Source organism: Nicotiana tabacum, chromosome 5 (assembly GCF_000715075.1).
Source record: "Nicotiana tabacum cultivar K326 chromosome 5, ASM71507v2, whole genome shotgun sequence".
Taxonomy (NCBI): domain Eukaryota; kingdom Viridiplantae; phylum Streptophyta; class Magnoliopsida; order Solanales; family Solanaceae; genus Nicotiana; species Nicotiana tabacum.
In genome coordinates this window covers 101,873,406-101,896,119 of record NC_134084.1, presented here as the reverse complement: position 1 = coordinate 101,896,119, position 22,714 = coordinate 101,873,406, and the positions used below count along the sequence as shown (strand labels likewise).

Below are 22,714 nucleotides of genomic sequence, written 5' to 3'. Positions count from 1 at the left end.
CAGGACTGGAACCAGACAAAGGAAGAGAAGAACCACGTAGGGATGAAGACCCTAAATTATGAAATCTACCTCCTCTCCTGCTCCTACTGGGGGCATTAGGGAAGTTATCAACTATAGGGACTCTTCTAGAGTTAGGGTTTGATGAAGACATGATAATACGAGGAAGAAGCAAACAAAGATTCAAGAATTGAATATTCAGAGAACTTTATGTGGTAAAGACAAAAGCGAAAAATTATATTTATATTAAGAAGCAACCGTCAAAGGAAAAGGTGCAGTGATGGAAAGGTCATAATGAGAACTGTCGCTTCGTGATTAATGAAGCTGTAAAAAAGCCTTAAAAAGCGCTGCAAAGTTGCAGAACCAATAAAAGGGTGTCACGTGTAATGAGCATTAAATAGAAAATTGAAGCGTCGATTCTGTCATAAGCATTAATAGTGACAAAAATTCCCGCTTTAATAAATTCCACTTCCCAAATATTCAATTGATGAATAAATGGCAAGTGGGGGGACTATCTGTATTGGGAAAAATTGAGTTTACATATTGAAGTGATTGAAAGATGACGTGTCATGACATGGAGGTGGGTCAAAGGATGATGATTAGCGAAGAGGCACGAGTTGCAACAGATACGAGCAAAGGCACAAGAAGAGGCACAAGCGGTTATTCAAAAGACTCAACGCTCGTACCTATTTAAAATCAAGAAGAATGAATCTGACAGCACAAGAAAGTACAGATACAATATTTAATAAGCATTAAATACTAAAAACGTTAGAGAATCTGTATTGAATTACAATGATTATGTAACGTAGCACCTAATGCCTTTAAATGTCTATAATGGCCTTATTATGACAAAGACAAAACGTATATCTTGAAGATAGCTATAAAAGGAAGAGAATGGATCATTTATAAGGACATGAAATTATTATCTGAATACACTGGTTTACTTTGTTTTCTTTTGCTTATCTGATTGTTAGCAAAATTACTTCCTTTTATTTAATTTTTGATTATCAGTAACCCGAATTCTTCTAAATTAAAGCTTTGACCGAAATTCCATTTTTTGGTTAAACACACTCATTATGAAGAGTTAGTTACCTTTTAAATGATGGAATAGAGTAAAAAAAAAAATCTTAAACACAGCAATGTATAAAAATTAAACTCCTTTATGATTCCTTTAGTGACATTAATCTATACAACACTTGGTGAGAAAAAGAAAAAGAAAAAGTATGAGGTAGATGCAACTGATGTATACGTTAATGTAGATTTTAAATACAGCTGTGAAGTGATGAAGGAAATGACCCGGTTCTTTCAGAGAAGTGGAGCTCCCCATTCTCTTAACTCTCATATTAAAATAATGGTTCGGGATCAGGGGCTGGATCCAACCTTGTTAAAACCTCAGGTTCTCCTGCAGAGTTCCTTACTATCTGTTTTTCAAACAACCAACATCAGAAATTAATATGAACTTTTTGGTTCAATGCACTATCATATGAATTGGCATACAATTGCAGAGATAATTTATTCAAGCGAACTGCAGATTCATACGCGAATATTCAAGCGCATAAATCCATAAAAGTATTCCTTATATCTTGTCATTCTACATTATAAAAGTACTCAGTTATAAATATAGTGAAGAAGCTACGAGTTATTAATTTTGCAAGGCCATTGGTTGTGGTTCGGTTTCAGCATTTATGAAAGCATCGCTGCATTTCATGTCCACTACTGGGAGTATTTCTAGTCTGATACCCATCCTGAATTACTAAAGCAGCTCATAAAACTAATTGAAGTGGACTTACCAGGATCTCTTCATCAAGGTAAGAAATCATAATGAGTCTTTGAAACGCCTCGCCTGTAAAAAGTAACTAGGAGTATTATATTATGTGTCTAATACAGTAGCACAAATATTGCTTTAGGAAAGATTAAACATGTCAAGCTTCTACGACGCCAAGATAGACCTTGCCAAGCAGTTGAAGGAACTGGACAACCAAGACGAGAAATCTGACCGTAACCAAGAATATTATCTTACACTTTAATGCAGAAAATGAACTTAACTACTCAAGATTCTGAAAACAACAAGAAGTGAAATAAAGAACTCAAGATTCCAGACAAAAGTGGGACAGAGTCTATGAGATGAAGTAGTAATGTTCAAAAGATAAATCACCCTCGTACATTATTATTTTTAGAAAAAGAAACATCACTCTAATATGTTCATAAGCTTAAATATGCTTGTGAAGGTGCATTATTGCACATTTAGCTCTCTTATCAAGAGACACTACCTTACTCTAAATCACTTAGATTAGTCCTTATAGTTGATAACAAATACCAAATCCTAAAGAGATATCAAATTCTTACCAAGAGGAATTTTCAACCCACTGGACACAGTATCTCTGACGGGAACAGGAAGTTGCTGGAGAGTGCTAACAGCCTGACCGAGAGCACCTCTTAGTTGCTCAGGCACGGTATCCTCATTTACCTTTGGAGTTTCAAATATCCCTTCAACATATTCCTCCTTCATTCGAAGAGGCCCCTCAACAGAAAACTTGCTGGAGAGAACAAATTTACTTTCGATCTGCATTCCACCATCAATATATTTGTCTTTGCTAATATTCAATGATCAGAAATATATGCAACTACTTTCCTGATGATCAGAAATAATTATGAAGCAGCACCTCGAGGCCTTGACTAGGTTGAGCCGAGATGGACTAACTTGCTTAGGCCAATCAGGGCTAAGGTAATTCTTCTTAATTAGAAGTATTAGGGTTAAGCTTTGAGTGTCAGGTTAACTGAGCATGAGCATTTAGGTTCAGAACTTAGTGTAAACCAAGGAATACTCGGCCCTTTGAATTTTCTTAATAGAAAACTTATTCAATAATTTAGAATATGTTTGTTTGGCCTAGCGGTCAATGATCTCCCAGGGTCTTCATTCTAGTTGAGGCAAAATAGCTAGGTGATTTCATCTCATCTACCTAATCATTTTTTCTTATAAGGCTCCCATATGCCTAATCCTTAGTGAGGAGAATGGTACATGTACCAGTTATCACAGCGCATTTGATTATGTTGCTTCTTCGTTTCCTGATACTAAGCCGCTAGTGTCAAAGCATCAAGCTTTTCTTATGCATATTGCGTGTGTTATGGTCCAACTCAGGGGGCTAGCTGCGAGCTTACAACATCATGTCAATCAAATGCCTATCAGTTCAATTTGTCTTAACTCTTTTTAACTTTTTCCATCATTAATATTTGCTAGTTCCTTTGCCATTTTTCTTTGTTTCTATCAATCCTTTGTCGCTTGATTATTTTGCATAGTTTTACAATACACGAAGCACCGATTACCAATGAAGTGTGAAGTAAAGGAAAGAAAGAAAACTAGAATGCAGGCTAGAATCCAGTTCTTGCACTGCATTGACTAAGAAAGCATAAACAAACTCCATTGCTATTCTTTTCCTTCCACCGTCTAATTAGTAAAAAGAAAACTCTTTTCTGTTTGACTATCACATATGTTCTGCATATGAAATGTATTGACATAGATGAGTTACCGAATTCAGTAATTTCACATGCGCAATAGCAGTCCCATATACATTTTTTATTAGGAGATCTAATTTTGATAGATTTGCCAGTGTTGGAGGAATTCTCCTGCAACAGCACAATATTCGTATATTAGCAGCTATTTGAATCAAACTGAACTATAACAAAAACCAGTGCATAATGTTTAATATAACTGGCTGTAATCCACTAAACGGAGGAAAAGAATACTTGCCCAAATAAAAGTCTGGTAGCCAAGAACACTGGACTTGCAGCTCCAAACCACTCAAAATTCCATCGACCTTCCAAATAAGGAGACCTGGATAGCTGAAAACACAAGTAAATATCTTATCAAGAAGCTTGAACAAATGGTGTTGCTCAGTCAGATTTTAAATCCTTACGTTGTTGGTCGAGGTGTTGGATTGAGTCTCTCAAGGGCAATGATCCTCTCATTCACATCAATGCGCTGTACATCTGTTGTCCTCCCCGTGACTACTGCCTCAAAACCTCCAGCATCTTTCAACTGTTGTAGAATATGCAACATATACAAGTGCTCAAGGGACAAATACTAAATACTCCCTATGTAAGAATAACACTAAGACTCTTTGGCGAGTCTACCATTTTTTCCAAATATTTTCCAATAATTTGTACTTTTTACTACCTCTATCCCAATTTGTTTCGCATAGTTTGACTAGACACAATGTTTAGGGAGAACGAACACCTTGTGACACATAGAATTGATATCAAAATATCAAAAGTGCACTTGTACCAGATGATTTGTTTGTAAAGGTAGAATTTAAGTTATATACACAGCCACGGTAGATAACAAGACCAGTGAATTTTAATTTGTAATAGCATGTTAGTTTCCATTCAAACCAGATTAGCAATTAGCATTTATTAACTGATGTACCTATAATTATCTAATAAATAACCTGATTGTGTAAATATGTTTTACCATATGTAGAATTTAAACTCATAAAAGTAAACTTTAAGGTGTCAATCATTTTAGTACCTACTCACGTATTGTTTTTTAGTCTTAGGTTTCTCTTATTGCGTGTTCTTGCTTTTATTTTGGTCATCTTACTATCTTGCTGTTATCAATGCTTCTTTTCCATGGCTCCTCACCTTTGTTTCTGGTAGTTTTCTTTTTCATTACGGTTGTGCTTATGCTTCACAGAACCGAAGGTCTATTGTAAACCTCTCTATCTCCACTGTTTGACTCAAAAGATATTAAAACCTTTTTGAATAAACCAATCAAAGAAAGTGAAGGGATAAATCTTAGTAAACCATAATAAATTCCAGATCAATGAGCTAACTGGATAAAGTACATAAGACGAAATAGAATTAACCAATCTTATTGGAACCTTCGTTGTGTCTCCCCTTGATCTATGGAGGAGGTTGTTTTACATATTCTTCTCTGGAGATTGCTAAATTGTTCCTTTTGTTTTTTGGAAGATTGCAGAATAGAGAAGTAGAGAGGGAGAAGCCCCCCCCCCCTTGATCGAAGGTTTTCCTTACTATATATAGTCATGGGTCCTTTGCTATCTACTTGGTCCGACGCCTTTACATTATGTCTGTCTTGGTCGTCCTCTAAACATCGTTTCTTCTGGTTCGACGGGTATCGAGAATGTTGGATATGGAATAGGCAATGTCGTCTTTCACCGCCTTGCCGCCTGGACGGAACGTTGGTCAGCTTGACGGCAGCGGTCAGATTTTGACCAATACAGTTAGTCCATTCGTCTGTCGGGGTCGTCCCCTGTCGGGCCAAGCAGACGGATCATGATTGCTACGAATTCGAGAGAAATCTACTACTTGTTCCTTGGTTATGCTTTTTGGGTTTCAAGTGGAATGACGGCGTTCTTTCAATATCCTTAGACCGTTGCAGCCGTTTCGTAACCGAAACGTCGTTTGGTATTGAAGCGTTGTTTCGTGGCTGCCGCCATTATGACACACGTTCCTGGGGAACCGAAACGTTTCGTGCCCTATCAGATTCGATTGGCAACTCTTGGGTTTCGTGCTTAGGGGATTTATGTCTCTTATAAATAGAAGGAACACATCATTCGATCGACACACTTCTTTGCCCTTTGCTTGAAAGAATTCTCCAGATATACTTTCTTCCTAATATTCCGAGTTTTTGTTTGCTCTTAGTTAATTGAAAACTCTCACCCTTTCTTTCCGTTGTCTTTTTACCGCATCACCCTGACAAAATGGTTGGTAATTCCTCTCGCACCGATCTCCCCGTCACAATTCCGGCACTGAAAAATGTTGCTCAGGCCACTGGAGGGGCAGAAGTGGTGGAAGACGAGGAGGTCCCGTCGGTAGTTGAGATTTTTCCTCGTCCTGGGAGAGAATTGACCGACTTCGGTAGTCGCGTCGGGGTGAAGCTGGAACTTGTTCCTTCTATCAGAGGTGAAAGCTAGGTGGGGGATCCCCGATTACGTTGACATGCGACCGGCGATAGGGAACGACATAGTTCATTTTGACTGTCCTGGGTACTGCGTGTTTTATGCCTACCCCTTTCTTATTGGATACACAATTCCTCTCCCTCTCCTGGTGGTAAATTTCTGCCGTTTTAATGAGGTGTGCCCCGCCCAACTTTCGTCGTACCTATATAAGATGTTCCTTATGTTGCTCAAGTTTGCGGAACTCGCTAGCCGTAAGATCACTTTGGATCACATGCTCAATATCTTCGCCCCACAGCTTATCCGCGGCACGATGCTTCACATGCGTCCTCGAGGGTCGAAGAGTCCGGTGGTGAAAATGGACGACAGGGCTAACCGTCGTTTCTACGAGAATTATTTCTATGTGCGGACTGAGCACATTGTGGCGGATCCAACGGGATTCCTTGAGAAGTGGAACTTTGCACGTAAGTTTCTTATGTTTTACTTTTTAGTCGTTGAGATGCCCGACCGCTTTCTATTACAGTACTAAACCCCATTGTCTCTGCAGCTAAGAAATTGCCCCCTCCATCTGTCAAGGGTATCCGCGAGTGGGTGAGTGCCATCCTTCCCCATACGGCGGGGGTCTGCACATGGTAGGCCTTTTATGAGAAATTTGGACGCAGGCCCCTCACAAGTGAGATGTTGTTCCATCTTGCTATTTTCCCTCTCTTTTTACTCAGTTGCTTATGTGCGGTTTTGTCGATGCCAGGGAGAGTACGGAGGGCGAGGGCTCCTCCATTAGCTTTTCGTCAGTCGGCATGGTCTGCTCGCCCTGCTGCAGCACCTACCGTCTGGCCTTCGTCGAGGGTTGCTTCAGTCGAGTCGGCGACTGTGGTTATTCTTGCGGAGGCCACTTCTCAAACTGAGGTTCCGACTCGTGTCGCTCGTCTGACAGGTGAATTTCCCTATTCTGAGGAAAAGAAGGGTCATCCAAGAGGCGGCGAGTGGAATTCGAGACAACCCCTCCAATTGTAATACACCTAGACGACTCTCCATTGACAGAATCTAGGGTGGGGGTTAACACCGCTCCGCCCATTGAGAAGGAGACAGCCGTCATATATGCCCCGTCGACGGAGGTTCCTGCTGCTATTGTTGATCAGCAACCTGTCGTGACGGGGGGTCGAGTTTCTGAGGCTGCCGTTGTGTTTTCGGACATACCCTCGTCCTCCGTGCCTGGTTGTGCTTCCTCTTCAGCTGCTCAAAAAGGAAAAGGCGTTGTGGTCGACGATTATGAATCCAAGTCGGACCTCGATCCTGATGATGTGAGGATGTTTGAGGAGGGTATTACCCACTCGGTGGTTCGTGCGGGAGGGCCAGCCCGCATTCTTGAGATTTCTTCGGATGTTAATCTCCTGGGGGATACGGAGGATATGGTGCCACAGTTCGACATTTTGTGTTCTGCTGCCGAGAACGAGGCTCTCCGGAACGTTCCTGATGTCGATTTGATGAATGAGGTGGCCGCTATGGGCTTGAGAGTACGTCGCACTTTTCTTTATACTTCTTTCATTTTTGCTGATATGGCTTTAAACCATCTTTTTGTTTTTCAGACATACATGGTGGAAGTGGAGAATATGCGCAGGGCCGATATTCGGGCCAAGCTTTTCTTGAAGATGTTGGAAAGGTATCGACGCTATCACAACAAGGGTCGTAAGATGCACGAGCGACTGAGGGAGAATCCTGGTGCTCGATCCCTCGGCGAGGAATTGGAGAAGAGAGACCAGCAGTTGATGGAGGCCATTCGCAGGAACAATGTGCTCGAAGAGCAGCTTCGCGCGAAGGATGAAGAGCTCGAGGTGGGAAAGTGGGTGGCCACAGAATGTGACTATCTGCAGGGGAGACTGAGGTCAATACAAGCCAAGATGGACCAGAATATTATCAAGGTCGAGGCGATGAGTGTAGAGTGGATGGGAAAGATGGCCGAGTTGGAAAGAAAGGTCGTCGGGTTGGAGAGTATCGAGAGTGCCTGGTCTGCGGCTTCAGCAAGGGCGGCGGCCCTGGAGAACACTATCCGCGTCCTCCAGTCCGAGCAGGATTCGGATAGAGCGACAACAACGCTAATGGAGGCGAGGCTTGAGGAGCGCATTGGTGAGATCGATCGGGAAGATTCGACTTTAGGAGATCAGGTCGCCGCTCTGGAGGCTGAAAAGGAGCGACTGTTGGCACAGATTGAATCTTCCTCCGCCGATGTTCCCCGCCGCTTACACGAGCTTTGTGTTCATGCTGAAGCTCAGCGGGATATATACAAGAGCCTGTGGGAAACGGGCAATGTTACTGAGGCCGCATATGAAGGAGCACGAGCAAAGGCGCAAGAGGCTCGTGTCAACTGTGGTTATGAGTGTGCGACTCCAGAGGCCGAAGAGGGCGCGGATGATGAGGGAGAGCTTCCTGGAGATGATGGCGATGATGTGGCGGTGATGACGCTGAGTGAAAGAATATTGTCTTAGTCTGTTTTTTTTATTCATCGTCGGTTATCGTTGTTCCTTTCTTCTTTTCTTCTTTTTTTTATTGTTGGCTTGGGCCGTGTGTAATCTGCGACTGTTGGCGCGGTGACTTTGTATAAAGAAGGATTTTTTCATTGTTATTTGCCTTGTACTTTATCTTTGTTTTCACTTTTCGTGATTTTGGTGCGGGATAGATTCCCGTATGGCGAGTCTCGGTCTTTCCTCCCCTTTTGGTTTATTGACGGCCCCTGGCCTTCTATATATTTCAAAATTTTCTCTTTGGTGATGGCTCGTGGCCTTAGGGGTGTGATTTCGAACTTTTGTCGAAATATCAACCCGTCGTTGTTCGATCGAGGTTGAACTTTTCTTTTTGGCGAAGGCCCTTCGCCTTAAAGGGTGTTATTTCGAAAGTATCAAAATAGTAACCTGTTGTCGTTCGATCGAAGTCAAATTCTTCCTTTGGTGAAGGCCCTTGGCCTTAAAGGGTGTTATTTCGAACGTATCGAAATAGTAACCCGTCGTCGTTCGATCGAGGCCGAACTCTTCCTTTTGGCAAAGACCCTTGGCCTTAAAGGGTGTTATTTCGAACGTATCGAAATAGTAACCCGTCGTCGTTCGATCGAGGTCAAATTCTTCTTTTTGGTGAAGGCCCTTGGCCTTAAAGAGTATTATTTCGAACGTATCGAAATAGTAACCCGTCGTGTCGTTCGATTGAGGTCGAATTCTTCTTTTTGGCGAAGGCCTTTGGCCTTAAAGGGTGTTATTTCGAACGTATCGAAATAGTAACCCATTGTCGTTCGATCGAGATCGAATTCTTCTTTTTGGCGAAGGCCCTTGGCCTCAAAGGATGTTATTTCGAACGTATCGAAATAGTAACCCATCGTCATTCGATCGAGGTCGAACTCTTCCTTTTGGCGAAGACCCTTGGCCTTTAAGCGTGTTATTTCGAACTTATCGAAATAGTAACCTGTCGTCGTTCGATCGAGGTCGAATTCTTCTTTTTGGCGAAGGCCATTGGCCTTAAAGGGTGTTATTTCGAACGCATCAAAATAGTATCCCGTCGTCGTTCGATCGAGGTCGAATTCTTCTTTTTGGCGAAGGCCCTTGGCCTCAAAGGATGTTATTTCGAACGTATCAAAATAGTAACCCATCGTCGTTCGATCGAGGTCGAACTCTTCCTTTTGGGGAAGACCCTTGGCCTTTAAGGGTGTTATTTCGAACTTATCGAAATAGTAACCTGTCGTTGTTCGATCGAGGTCGAATTCTTCTTTTTGGCGAAGGTCATTGGCCTTAAAGGGTGTTATTTCGAACATATCGACATAGTAACCCGTCATCAATCGATCGAGATCGAATTCTTCTTTTTGGCGAAGGCCCTTGGCCTTAAAAGGTGTTATTTCGAACGTATCGAAATAGTAACCCGTCGCCGTTCGATCGAGGTCGAACTCTTCCTTTTGGCAAAGGCCCTTGGCCTTAAAGGGTGTTATTTTGAACGTATCAAAATAGTGACCCGCCGTCGTTCGATCGAGGTTGAACTCTTTCTTTTGGCGAAGGTCCTTGGCCTTAAAGGGTGTTATTTCGAACGTATCGAAATAGTAACGCATCGTCAGTCCCAGGTTTTGGAGGTTTCTGCATTAGTGGGCATAATGTCGGAGAGTATGAATCGTTGTTGTTTCGCTTATGTTCATTTTGTGCCCATATTGGAGTTTCTTTGCCTGGTTCCGGCCTGAAGATGTTGTCGGCGGGCGATATTTCGATAGTCTTGTAGTGGTTTCTCATTCTTTAATTGAGATGTTTCTTTGCTCGCTCACCCGCGCGGCATTTGTGTTCCTGCTTGAGCGAAGAGCAGAAGGTGAGTTAAAATGATACTTTCCTTACCCTCATCCGATGGATCGGTGAATGAGAGCAGGTTTGTAACGTTGCTCGTTTTGTTTGGCATTTCGATGGTTGATGGGGCGAGGATTTCTAAATTTGGTGACTCTATTTGGCTCTCCTTCCCCTTTTATGCTGCGCCTTTGTCTCGCATGGGTTGGATTTTGCCTTAGCGCTCTTTCCGGTGGGCAATCGTGTTTCTTGTCTTTGATCTGGAAGAGACTAGGAAATTTCACTAAGAAATCCCCACAGACGGCGCCAAATTGTTTGACTCAAAAGATATTGAAATCTTTTTGAATAAATCAATCAAAGAAAGTGAAGGGGTAAATCTTAACAAACCATAATAAATTCCAAATTAATGAGCTAACTGGATAAATAGTACATAAGACAAAATAGAAGTAACCAATCTTATTGGAACTTTCGTTGTGTCTCCCCTTGATCAATGGGGGGAGGTTGTGTTACATATTCTTCTCTGGAGATTGCTAAATTGTTCCTTTTGTTTTTTGGAAGATTGCAGAAGAGAGAAGTAAGTAGAGAGGGAGAAGGAGAGAGGGAGAAGCCCCCCAGATCCCCTTAACCGAAGGTTTTCCCTTACTATATATAGTCATGGGACCTTTGCTATATACTTGGTCTGACGCCCTTACATTATGTCTGTCTTGGTCGTCTTCTAAACATCGTTTCTTCTAGCTCGACGGGTATCGAGAATGTTGGATGGGGAATAGCCCATGTCGTCTTTCACCGTCTTGCCGCCTGGACGGGACGTTAGTCAGCTTGACGGCAGCGGTCAGATTTTGACCAATACATCCACGAGGTAGTTGTAAGGTGTGCATACATACTACCTTAGTGGTAAGGTCTCCATACATGTAAAAAAGTAATTTTTTATTTATATATGTAGTATAATGTTTTATATACACAGTATAATTTTTTGATTGTATGTGGCTATGTCATTGACTACCCTCCCCGGATTATACTACAGCATAATATATGTAGTATAATTTTTGTATTTGTTGTTGTTGTTGAAGAAGAGAATTGCGCCAAATAAATTGGGACTGGAGGGAGTATATAATTTGTCGATATGTAAATTTTATTTCCAAATATTAGCTACTTTCACTCAACCACCATCACGTTTCAATTACATTTCTTTAGCTAAATAGGCAAACGATTGAAACTTTAAAGCAATAATTCAAAAGAGAACACAAAAGGCACATGAATTACTCACAGCAAGAAGCAGAGACTCTTTAGCTGAAAGTCTTTCTATTTCCTTAGCAAAAGGGGAAGAAGCTCCTTCAACTGCCATACTCTGCTGAACCATGGCTCTACAAATTCTCAATTTCTTCCGGGCATTTTGGTACTTCTGTGGGAAAATGGTAATAGAAAGTAAAGAAGAAGGGGGTGGATATGATGATGTATAGAGTGGACGCTGGCATGAAAATGGCGGTGACAATTTTTGAATTAACATTGCCATTGCAAATGAAAGAATAGACTGAAAGAGAGTTAATTTGGTTGGGAAAAAATAGTGAGTTTTATGGAATGGAATTTACAATGTGGCTTTGCTGGAAACTGGTGATCTCTAGTTCCACTCAAGCTTAAGTTCTAGAAGTCTCTTCTTTGTTTCTAGTGTTATTCTTTGAAACTGAACTTCCTCATGGGTCCATCTCCCTTACCCACCTCTTATTTTTTCTTTAAAATAAGCTTTTATGCATTTTATTTTTATTTTTTTGGGACTGGTCTTTTATTGGGCACAAGTTTTTAAATTTTTAGTTTTTGAAGGCATCTTGTGCACAAGTTAACCCAACGGCTTTCCTTTAAATAAACGAAAAGGGCTAAGGCTTCGTTTGTTTGCACTTAATTGAGGTCTGAATCTTAATTATTCAGATTTCAGATATTAAATGCGATTGTTTTTAAAGTGTGAATCATCATTCATATCTTATCATTTCGTTTGTTTGTTTTTCTACTTCACAATCACTTAATGAGTCTTAATAGGTCGTATGATTAAGATCTATAATAAAAACTTTATTTTATTAAGACGCTATCATCCATATTCATTATTAATTGTCACCACCGCCCATCATTATCAACTATTACCATGCCAACCACCACCATCATACTCAATCATCAGCATCACCACTACCACCCCAATTATAGTCGCCACCATTATCGACAACCACCAACCAGAATCCAACTACCCCACCACCATCATTCTCAACCACAACCGCAAACTCATCCACTTCAACTACCCCAACTAATCACCTCATCATCATCAACAACTATAGCCGGCACAACCCACCATTATAGACTATCACCACCTTTCTCAATCACAACCACCACCACCCACCATTATTAATTATTACCACCGATCACTACTATTCTCAACCATAATCGTCATCACCACCAATTATCAGTAGTTATTACTCACAACCACCACCATCAACCAAAACCACCACCAACCACCGCCTCTTGTTGGCAACAAAGCACCACCGTTAGTCATCATCACCACTAACTACCGTATTTTGAAAAAAAAATTATATATATAAATTTCAAAAAATTATATATATATATATATATATATATATACATAAGAATTGTAAAATTCTGAAAAAAGTGAAAAATAATTCAAGTGAAAATGGTATTTGAAAATTAGAATTGTGTTTGGACATGAAAATTTTATGCCCAAACACTAATTTCGAAAAAAGTAAAAAAAAAATCAAAAATAAAAATAAAAAAAATTCATGGCCAGACGAACTCTTAATATTTCTGCCCCCACATCCAACAGACTCTTTTTTTAAGACATTTGGCACAATCTACCCTTTTACCCCAACCGTTTAGCCCCGACCCGATATCCAAAACCACCCCAAGAAAATGATTTTAGCCCATAGATATGGTTCTTCTCCTTCGTTTATATGGAGGAACTGCTTCAGCCAATTTGAGGCTGTTAATTTCAAAAACAAAAATCAGAAAATTCTTTAACTTCGCTATTTGGGTTGGGATCTATAGTAAAAATTTCAAGTTTGAGTTTTAAGAATTTTCATATTTCAAATCAGGAGCTGAAAACTTAAACTCAAATAGTGGCTCATTGTTTGGATGATTTGGTATTTGAACACTTGATTAACTTTTAAATTCTTTGTGATGCTCGTAGTTTGAGTTTGTGCGAAAAATTTTGAGATCCACCATCGATGAACAACCTGTAAACTTTAGAAGTGGGTTTGAAATTTGAAATCGAAGAAGACGAACTAGTGTCTTAATTTCGTTGATGTTTGCTCGAATTGGTGCTTTCTATTGTAATCTGTATTGTTTATCAAGCTTCAATTATTAGTACACTATTGAATCTTTGATTAAAGAAGAAGAAGAATCTCATTGCTAAAATTTTGAGATCTTGGTTCACAAAAATTAAGAAAGCAGAAATGCCATTGTTGAATCTTGAAGGTCTTAGGATTAAACTAGATTGGAAGGTTATTTGACACAACTTTGGACTAGATTTGGTCGATATTTGAGAGCTGAAAATGCAGGACTTGTTATCTTTGTGTACTCTTGGCTAGATTAGCTTAGCATTAATACATATTAAGTAATATCTAGTCTTTTTTGTTCTTAAATTATTTGTGCTAATTTTATTCGCATTAGAATAGCTTAGACTCGTAAAAAATATTAGTTTTTAAGGAGAGAGAATTTTATAAAAGAAAAAAAACAGAACAAATGCAAAGAAAGAAAAGAGATGGATTTAAGGAAATGTTATAAATTGAACTAATGATGACGTTAAGAAAAGTGAAAAAAGTAACATATATGGGTCTAGAGTTACAGGTATGGATTCTCGGTTGAAAAGGAAAAATCGATTTGGACACTTAAAAGCAGCCACGTGTAAGTAGCGCACGACTCCATTAGATGTGGGGGCAGAAATATCAAAATAGATAACGGCAGGAATAGATAATGAAGGATAGTACAAGGGAGATATTGATAACTATTTTTTGATAGTACAGGGACATATCTAACCCTTTTTCGTTAAATAAAATGTGTTTATTTGGTCTTTGCGATCATTTTGGTATCTCTTGTATGGTTGTATCATGTTTACCAATAAAATGGTACAGTTTAATTTATAGTATGGTTTATTGACAAGCGAATCAATTTGATCCAAAAATGATAAACAAATAGGAGCAAAAATGAGATTAACGACTGAAAGTAAAGGAGATAACAAGCCTGACTCAGAACTTAGCCTTTTCGAGGACAAAAGTAAAAGCAATTGTTAAACTGTTCAATTTGAGCGTAACAAAATAATAGGTTATAGTTTTTTTGTGCAGAATGTTTCTTCTTCCTTCAATGGTCGTTAACCCTACTATTTATACCTCTATTTAGAGAGACAAGATCCTTAAATTAAGCTCCTCTTGAATGATATAAAAATCGACATTAATGGGTGCATAACGACTGGCTTTAAATGTAAATATTCTCCATAACGACTGCCCAATAAATATTACCAGATAATAATGCGAAAATCTTTGTTATCGGTTGTTCTGTCTTTGGGGCTTGTTCGACACTGATTTCCCGCTGCTTGCAACCGGTGATGGATATTCGCTAACTCATATCCATATGTCTTCAATTCCATGTGTCACACTGATATTCGCCCAACTGTCATAAATTAATTTTACCCCATACAGATATTTCCTCTACTTTTCGGTAACACAACTTAGTGTGACCGGGAAGTAGATAAGAATTCCTTCCTTGGTAGGAATGTTCCTAAACAGTCTCTTACATTCGAAAGGATGCGCGTCTTCTTGCATTTAATAACCCGAACACGTGTTGCTCGTGATTCAGCAAGTATTTTCTCTGGTTTTCAAGGTAATCATGACCACAATTTTTACCGTCTATAATTCACCGCTACTCATCATTTTACTTCTTTACTTTTATTATTTTCACAACTCCTTCTTCTTTTTCTTCTTCTTCGAATCTCCTTAGCGCTTTTCTGCTACACTCAACCCTTTCAGTAAAAATGTTTCTCACAGATTTCTTATCATCATGTCTTCTCGTACCGCCATCTTCGGAAATTCTGGTTTTGTCATTGGTGGAGGTCCAAAGAAAAATAAAAACGAAGAGGTTGATGTTGAATCTGAACCTCCAACCGCTCCATCTTAGCATGACATCTGATCTCCAAGAGAAAAAAGCACTTGCAAATTCCTAAAGTGACAGGTTTTGGCCAATTCGTAGGTACCCCTTATCCATTCGTCCTCCTAGCATCCCCGTTGTAAAGGATGACTGTAACTGCAACAAAGAACTATGGTAAGCAAAATTATTTTATCCTTCAATCTTATCTGTGTAAAATAGCTCACTTACTAACTATTTTTCTGCGTGTACAGGACTTCCGAGGGGTTCTGTCATATGCCCCGATGTCGAGGTCCTTGATAACACGACGGAAGCCGCACTGATGTTGCAATGTGCCCTTTAACCAGCAGAGGACTCATGAATCTACTTGCGCCTCTAGTGAAGGTGCTTACTCCCAAAGTCCCCAGTCCAAGAATAAGAAACCGAAGAGGAGACATTCTTCCTTGGCTGGGACTCAGGAGAAGAGAAGAAAGGAAACACTAACCGAGCCGACCATACTGGTCCTCAATGATGAAGGGGAAGCCAATAATGAAGAGGCTTCCCTCCAAAGGAGCAAAATATCTTCATTAGCTCAACCAGATGCTCAGTCAAGGGGCTCAAAAATATACCAGTAGAGGAAGTTCAGGTGCTTTGGGTGAAATAGGCTCGGTTGAGAATGTTGATTCTCGTTTTCCAATCCCTATCGTTGTTTTCGGTCCAAGGAGTTCGGCCCCTGAACTTCTTTTCTCATCAACTTCTGAGCCAGCAATAACTGCCACTCCTTCTACTGCAGTTGCTTCTTCTTCATCCACTCTGTACCCACATACACCAGTTGTTCATTCGCCACCAGCACTGATTACATCTTCACCACCGGCATTAGCTGAACAAGTACGGAATGTCTCTTCTCCACAATCTCCCGACCACGGGAACTTGGGGAAGACTTACTCAACACCTTCTAATGATCCTCGAGTAAGCTGAAGCGCCACTCTTTCGATTTTGAAAGAGTGCTATATTCTCTCCAAGACGGTGGAGCTTGCCAATTTCTTGAAGCGAAGGATTGGAGAAAGATGGGCTCTCTTTCTGGGGAGTACCTGAAAAACAACAACATGCATTGTCTAGTGCAAGTGTCATTCTAACCTCCTTCTCTCTTCTTTTCCTTTTATATTTTTCAATAATAACCTTGATTCTAACCTTTTTAGGCCAACCTCCTTGCCTTTGAGGGCGTACAAAAGTTGATCCTGGATAAACAACAACTTGCTTCCTAGCAGAATCAAGTTTTGGCTGAAAGAAATCAGCTTGTCGAGCAGCTCTCGGTGATGGAGGCAAAAGTTGCACAGATGAACGAGAACGAGGCTCAATTACATTAAGACCTTAGGGAGGCTAAGGCTAAGTAGGTCTAACTTCATGATATTGTAACTGCCACTGCCGAGCGTGAGTCTACCTTCGAAGAACAAGTTAATAACTTGAAGGCTAGCTTATGCTCCAAAACCGAGGAGGCCACTGTTACCAAGGAAAGGAGGGCCAAAATGGAATAGATGCTCAAAAGAGTTATGGAGCATAACTGACTTCACTCAACCACCAGCATTGAGCTTGATTCCAAAATCAGCGCAATGAAGGTTGAAAATGAAGAGCTCCAAGCCAAAATTGATAAGCTCCGAGCAAAAGTTTAGGACCAAGAAGATTCCCTTATCTTCGAGAAGACCTATTCCATGTATAATATGAAGAGGAAGACTTTAGAGAACGCGAAAGAGGGCACTGCCAATATGGATGACTGCATTGCAAAGCCCAAAAACTGGAGTTAACTGCTCGTGAGAACCTTCCTACTCGGCCGGTTGCAACCGACTTTTTGAATACCAATTCTGAGTATTTAGGATCTGAAGGGGAAACTGAGGAAGATGAAGACCCCGAACCGGTAGCAGAACAACCCTCTTCCACCAGAGAGGATGAAGACCCATCGGGTTCTGGAAGCAAAGAATAATGCATAAATTTTATCTTTTATCTTTTGTAATTATGCCAAAAGATTTTACTAAGTTTGGCACTTTAATAAATAAAAAAACTTGTTTCTTAAGTGTTGTGCAAAAATATCCTTTTTTACGTTTAATTGATAAAGCTTCGGGAATATTTTGCATTCGATAGCTTTTGATTACGTGCATAAACACTTCTAAAATCTACCATTTACCATTAGGAATTTATGAGAAAGAGGCCTTATGTTTACAGTGCTCTTGAAGAGAACATCTCATGTTTATTACGGCACAGAAATTTGAAGTTTTTGTTAATTTTAAAATAATAAAATAAATTAACTTATCACTTGGATAGCAATAAGATAATATGAAAGGACTTTAATTTATTCCCTCTATCTTTAAGAGTTATTTTAATAAATATTCATTTGCTTAAGTAAATAAAGCTGCCAATATATGTGACTACCTTGTACAACTTATTTTTAAGGGGCTGATCAGGCAATCCCCAATCCTGAGAAGACATTGAACCCAATTCTAACAGTCCCCGATCTGCGTGGCACTCTTGGTTTTGGAACATATATGCGTGGCACTCATAGTGCCGGAACATATATTATTCCCCCTAGTGTCCGAATATTAAATATGAGAATTCGAACACTGGAGTCTTGTATTCAGCGAAGACCTTTCACTTTGTTTTACACTTTATACTGTTGCTTCATCAATGGAGACAACTTGTGAACAATTAAATAATTTATTTGAATTTTTGGGGGTGAGATTTGCCATCGAACCAAAAATTATTTGACCATCCACAAGCTATTGCCACACGAGCTCATGGTCGTTGATCCCATCGGTAGAAGAACTTTAGTGACTTGATATTGAAGGCCTTTCCTTAGCCGATTATCCCTCCTTCGTATATTTTACGTTGCTACCTTGTTAAAAACCTTGTCAGAAATATCCAATTAGGACAAAAACTAGACAAAGGAAAAAAGTGCAGCACATACAATCAGTACCAGCAAGGATCTTCAGCAATAATACCTTTTGAGGTGAGTTACATTCTAGTTGTTTGGTAATTTGACTCCATTTTGATTTTTTAGTTCATATGAGCCTTTACCGGTTATAACTGAGACCTAGTAAGGCCCTTCCTACATTGGTCCCATCTTCCGGCGTTAACTTTCCGAGTGCTCTGAGTAATCTTCCTCATGACCAAATCTCTTACTTTGGAATAACGAAGATTTGCCCCGTGGTTGTAATACTTGTCCATCCTTTGCTTTTGGGCCACCATCCTCACATATGCCAGTTCCTGGTGCTCCTCAAGTAAATCTAATCTGATTAGTAACCGTTGACTGTCAATTTTGACCCTCACTTTTAAAATTAATTTATTTGTACTTAATAATTTATCATGCTACTTCCGAGATCGCTAAATAAATTAGAAATTGTTCATCATCAATGCGTGGCAAATGATACTTGTTCTTGATTGTAACTTTGTTCAACTGTCTATAATCGATGCCCATCCGCATAGTACCATCATTCTACTTCACAATGCACTCCAAGGAGACACACTAGGCCTAATAAACCCCTTATCAAGAAGCTCCTAAAGTTGTTCTTTCAACTCCTTCAATTCTGCTAGGGCCATACGATACGGAGGAATAGAAATGGATTGAGTGCCCGATACCGAGTCAATACCAAAACCAATATCTCTATCGGGTGACATGCCCCGTAGGTCTGCAGGAAACACATTCAAAACGTCTCGCACCACCAGAACAAAATCAATAGTAGGGGTATCAATACCAATATCCCACATAAAGGCCAAATATGACAGATACCCCTTTCCAACCATCTATTGGGCCTTCAGATAAGAAATCACCCTGTTAGGAACATAATCTAGAGAACCTTTCCAATCGATCCTTGGAAACCCCGGTATCGCCACGTCACGGTCTTAGCATGACAATCCAGAATAGCATGACATGGAGACATCCAATCCATACCCAAAATCATGTCAAAATTGGCCATACTTACGGGCTGAGTTCCACTTTTCAAGTACTCAAGAAGAAACTTACGGGCTGAGTTCCACTTTTCAGGGAACAATAAAAATTCAAGGGGAATGAGGTCTTTAATTTTCACCCGAACAAATCTCCCCCGCCAACCTCGATCCTGATCTTCATAGATGCTTCAGAACGGAGCTTTGCTCGCTTGATGGACGAGCTTGATCAACCCCCCTCGGAAAACTCGGGAACTATACAGACGAAGTAGGTGGTCGATGGTAAATCAAGGTGCTTCGGTGTTGTTGACAAACTGGCGGAGGAGGATTACGATCCTCCAATAGGACGGGTGAATCTGCCTAAAGTAGACCTCATACCTTTTTCAAAAGCTGGGGATTATAGGGTCCACCTGGGCAAGCGTGAAGGGATAAGTTTAAACACTTAGATACCCCTCCACATGAGTGGTAATGTCCTCATCGGGACTAGGGACGACCACTTCCTTACCCTCCCAATTGCAGTCCTCCCGAACTGTAGGGAGTGCATCCTCGGTAACGGAGCATATGTACCTCCATACCCCATCGCCTCGGTCCTGTTGACTTGAGGCTTTCTCGACCGTGAAGTCATTCTCAATGGAGCAGCCCCAAGGATGAAGCTCTTCAAGGGAGGTTCTGGGGCCACCTCAGGCACGACCACCTTGGCATCCATGGCCGGGTTGAAATTTGAACGGATGGTTTGTTGAGGCTCATATTTGGAAGTCTTCACCATCGAATTCTAGAAAATATGAAGATTTGAAGGCGAGAATGAAGATTTGAAGGAAAGGACGAAGATATGAAGGTCAAATTTGAAGATTTGAAGAAAGAGTATGAAGATTTAAAGATGAAAATATGAAGATCTAGAAAACAATGTATGAAAGTTTGAAGGGAATATGGATAAGAAATCCAGGGTAAATTAAAGAGCTCTAGAATCGAAAAGTAAAAAAGTCAAAAAGGGATCGAAGCTTTTATAGAGAAAGGGTAATCAATGTGTGAAGTTTCACATTCGGGGAATGTCGACCAACAATTGACATGTGTCCGAAGCCAGAGTGACACGACTGATGGGATGTTTTGCTGACCCGTCAACTCGGTTGTAGCATACAGAAGAAGAAACCAGGGTTAACTTATCGCTTCCCGTCGCTTCGATAAATTTGCTCTCCGGAAAACAAGGAGAGAATGTACGAATATAATGGGGGCAGAGTTTTCCCTAATTCCCCGATGAGGAAACAAAAGGGAATCACGTGTCGGCGCAATAATTATAATAGAGGCCCAAGTACTCCTTGTACCAAAACCCGTGAGGAATTAACGTTGTACTTGGGATTGGGCATGGTGAAATAACAGACTCAGACCTAGTATGGTTTCTGGACCTCGGAAAACGCGGCGAATAGTTATGCATGACGAAGTAGGAGGCCGAAATAACCGGATATTACAGCACGAATCCCATCTGATATCAACTACAGAACGATATTTACCGAAAAAGAAGATTTTTACCTTATTTAGACTTGTACTAGGACTGAAATTCTCCTACTATATAAAGCGGAAGATTTTCTTTATTCTAATACATTGTGATACGCATATCAAATCAATAAAAGATTATTTTTGTCTTCTAGTTATTGTTCAAAGTGTTCTTCATTGTTCTCTTCATTATTCGCGACCGAACTTGTACCGAAGGTCCGATCAAGGACGAATTCTATTGTTCAACCTAAGATCAGGCTTGGTCATCACATTGCGATTGGTTTGATTACTTATTTTACCTTTAATTTATTTATCTATTGTTCTTAATCATTCGTATTGCATTAAATCCCTTATCCTTTAAACCGTGTACAGATTTAATTGTTACTCATTTTTTTGGGTAAACATTATCATTTAATCATAATTCTTTACAACTTAATCATAATTACTTAATTACATTTTAATACATTTGTTTATCGTTTATTTACCATGATAATTAATATACTTTCGTACATGTCGGGATCCGAGCAATTTTTTCCTTTCATAAAGTGTGTAACAAATATGAGGTCCTAATCTTGTAAGGCGCCTTCTTAATGAACAAGGTCATGATCAGCCTATCAGACCAAAATGGGTAACACCTCGCACTAGAAAGGTCGAACCGTTATGTGTTCTGTTAGGGCTAGTAAAGAATTTGTCAAAATGTTGGACAACACCAAAGAAACTCCAGTGAGTAGGCTGTCAGTGTAGTTCCCTCCAGAATGAATCTAAATATACACAACTATGTTGTGGTAGGATAGAATCATAGAATCGATTTCTTTATTAGAGGTCTCGCCTTCGAACTTTACCGGATTAATAGTGGCTTTCAAAGCGGGTATCAAACATCGAGTGAGAAATAAAAAAATATTTCTCAAAGTTCATACTTGGATGGAAGCCACATGGCATAATTAAAAATTAAAGGTTAAGATTTAATTAATTAAAACAAGGTTCTAACCATAGTTAGAATAATTAATATTTTCTTACCAATTCCCAAGTGTCCCATAATTCTTTTTTGTTTCCCAATTTTCTGAACTTCCATTATTTCTTAAATTTCCAACAGTTCTTCTTTTTCCTAGTTTTCCAAACTTCCACTCTTTTATAAAAGAGTTAATCTTTATTTGACTTTGTGGTAATCTTTACTTACTTCAGATTTAATCTCTGTTGGCAACTAATTTTAAAGAAGAGTGCAATCTCTGTAGGATCGATTTTCTGCATTAGAGGAGATAGCTTGGTGGAATTTTAATGTCAAACAAGTTCTTTTTTGTTTTTATCTAGAAAATATTTTTTGCACAGTCCTTTAATTTTTATTATCATTGGTTCACTCAGGGCGGATCCACAGTATAAAATGTGGTTTACGTAAATATGTGATTTTTGGGTTAAAGTATATATATGATGTACATAATTTGACAAAAATACATATACATATTTGATGGAACCAATGATCAAAACAATGATCAAAAGAGGTGAAATGATTAACTGGTTTTGGTGGCCCCTTATTTCTAGCAGCCTAAGGTTAAGGGATTCGATACCAAATATTTTGTAATTTTTTACTTTCATATTTGTTTTTTCTTTCTATTTCTACTAAAGTAACTTTTTTTATTATTATTTAAATCACTAAAGCAATCAATTCCCAACTTCTAAGTTCTCATACCTCTAGAGTTTACCCGATTTTTCTATCCCGAAATGATGCACCCATCTTTTCAAAATTCTAGATCCGCCTCTAGATTAACTTCTAATATTTCTCATCTTTGAATGGGAATGTGATGAATATCTGTGAGAAGATCTTGTAAACATATTGAGGGAAGAAATTTTCTTGAGGTAATTTTCTAAGTTTTATTTGGAGATCATATCACAATTGAGAAGATCTCGTAGAATGGAAAAAAGAACGACGAATCGAAAGAGAGAATTTCAATTAACATACTTAAGAAAGGGATA

General features: G+C 39.6%; 1 protein-coding gene across 1 annotated transcript; it reads right to left on the bottom strand.

Annotated features, from left to right (window-relative positions):
• Nucleotides 1–1,139: 1,139 nt before the first annotated feature.
• Nucleotides 1,140–11,856, bottom strand: LOC107829453 (putative plastid-lipid-associated protein 13, chloroplastic). The gene is made up of 7 exons (XM_016656906.2): nt 11,481–11,856; nt 3,912–4,033; nt 3,746–3,829; nt 3,525–3,621; nt 2,344–2,560; nt 1,788–1,840; nt 1,140–1,418 (listed from the first exon to the last, which is right to left on the bottom strand). The coding sequence occupies exons 1-7, from the start codon at nt 11,724–11,726 to the stop codon at nt 1,341–1,343; spliced, it is 897 nt and encodes a 298-aa protein (XP_016512392.1). The 5' UTR covers nt 11,727–11,856; the 3' UTR covers nt 1,140–1,340.
• Nucleotides 11,857–22,714: the final 10,858 nt, after the last annotated feature.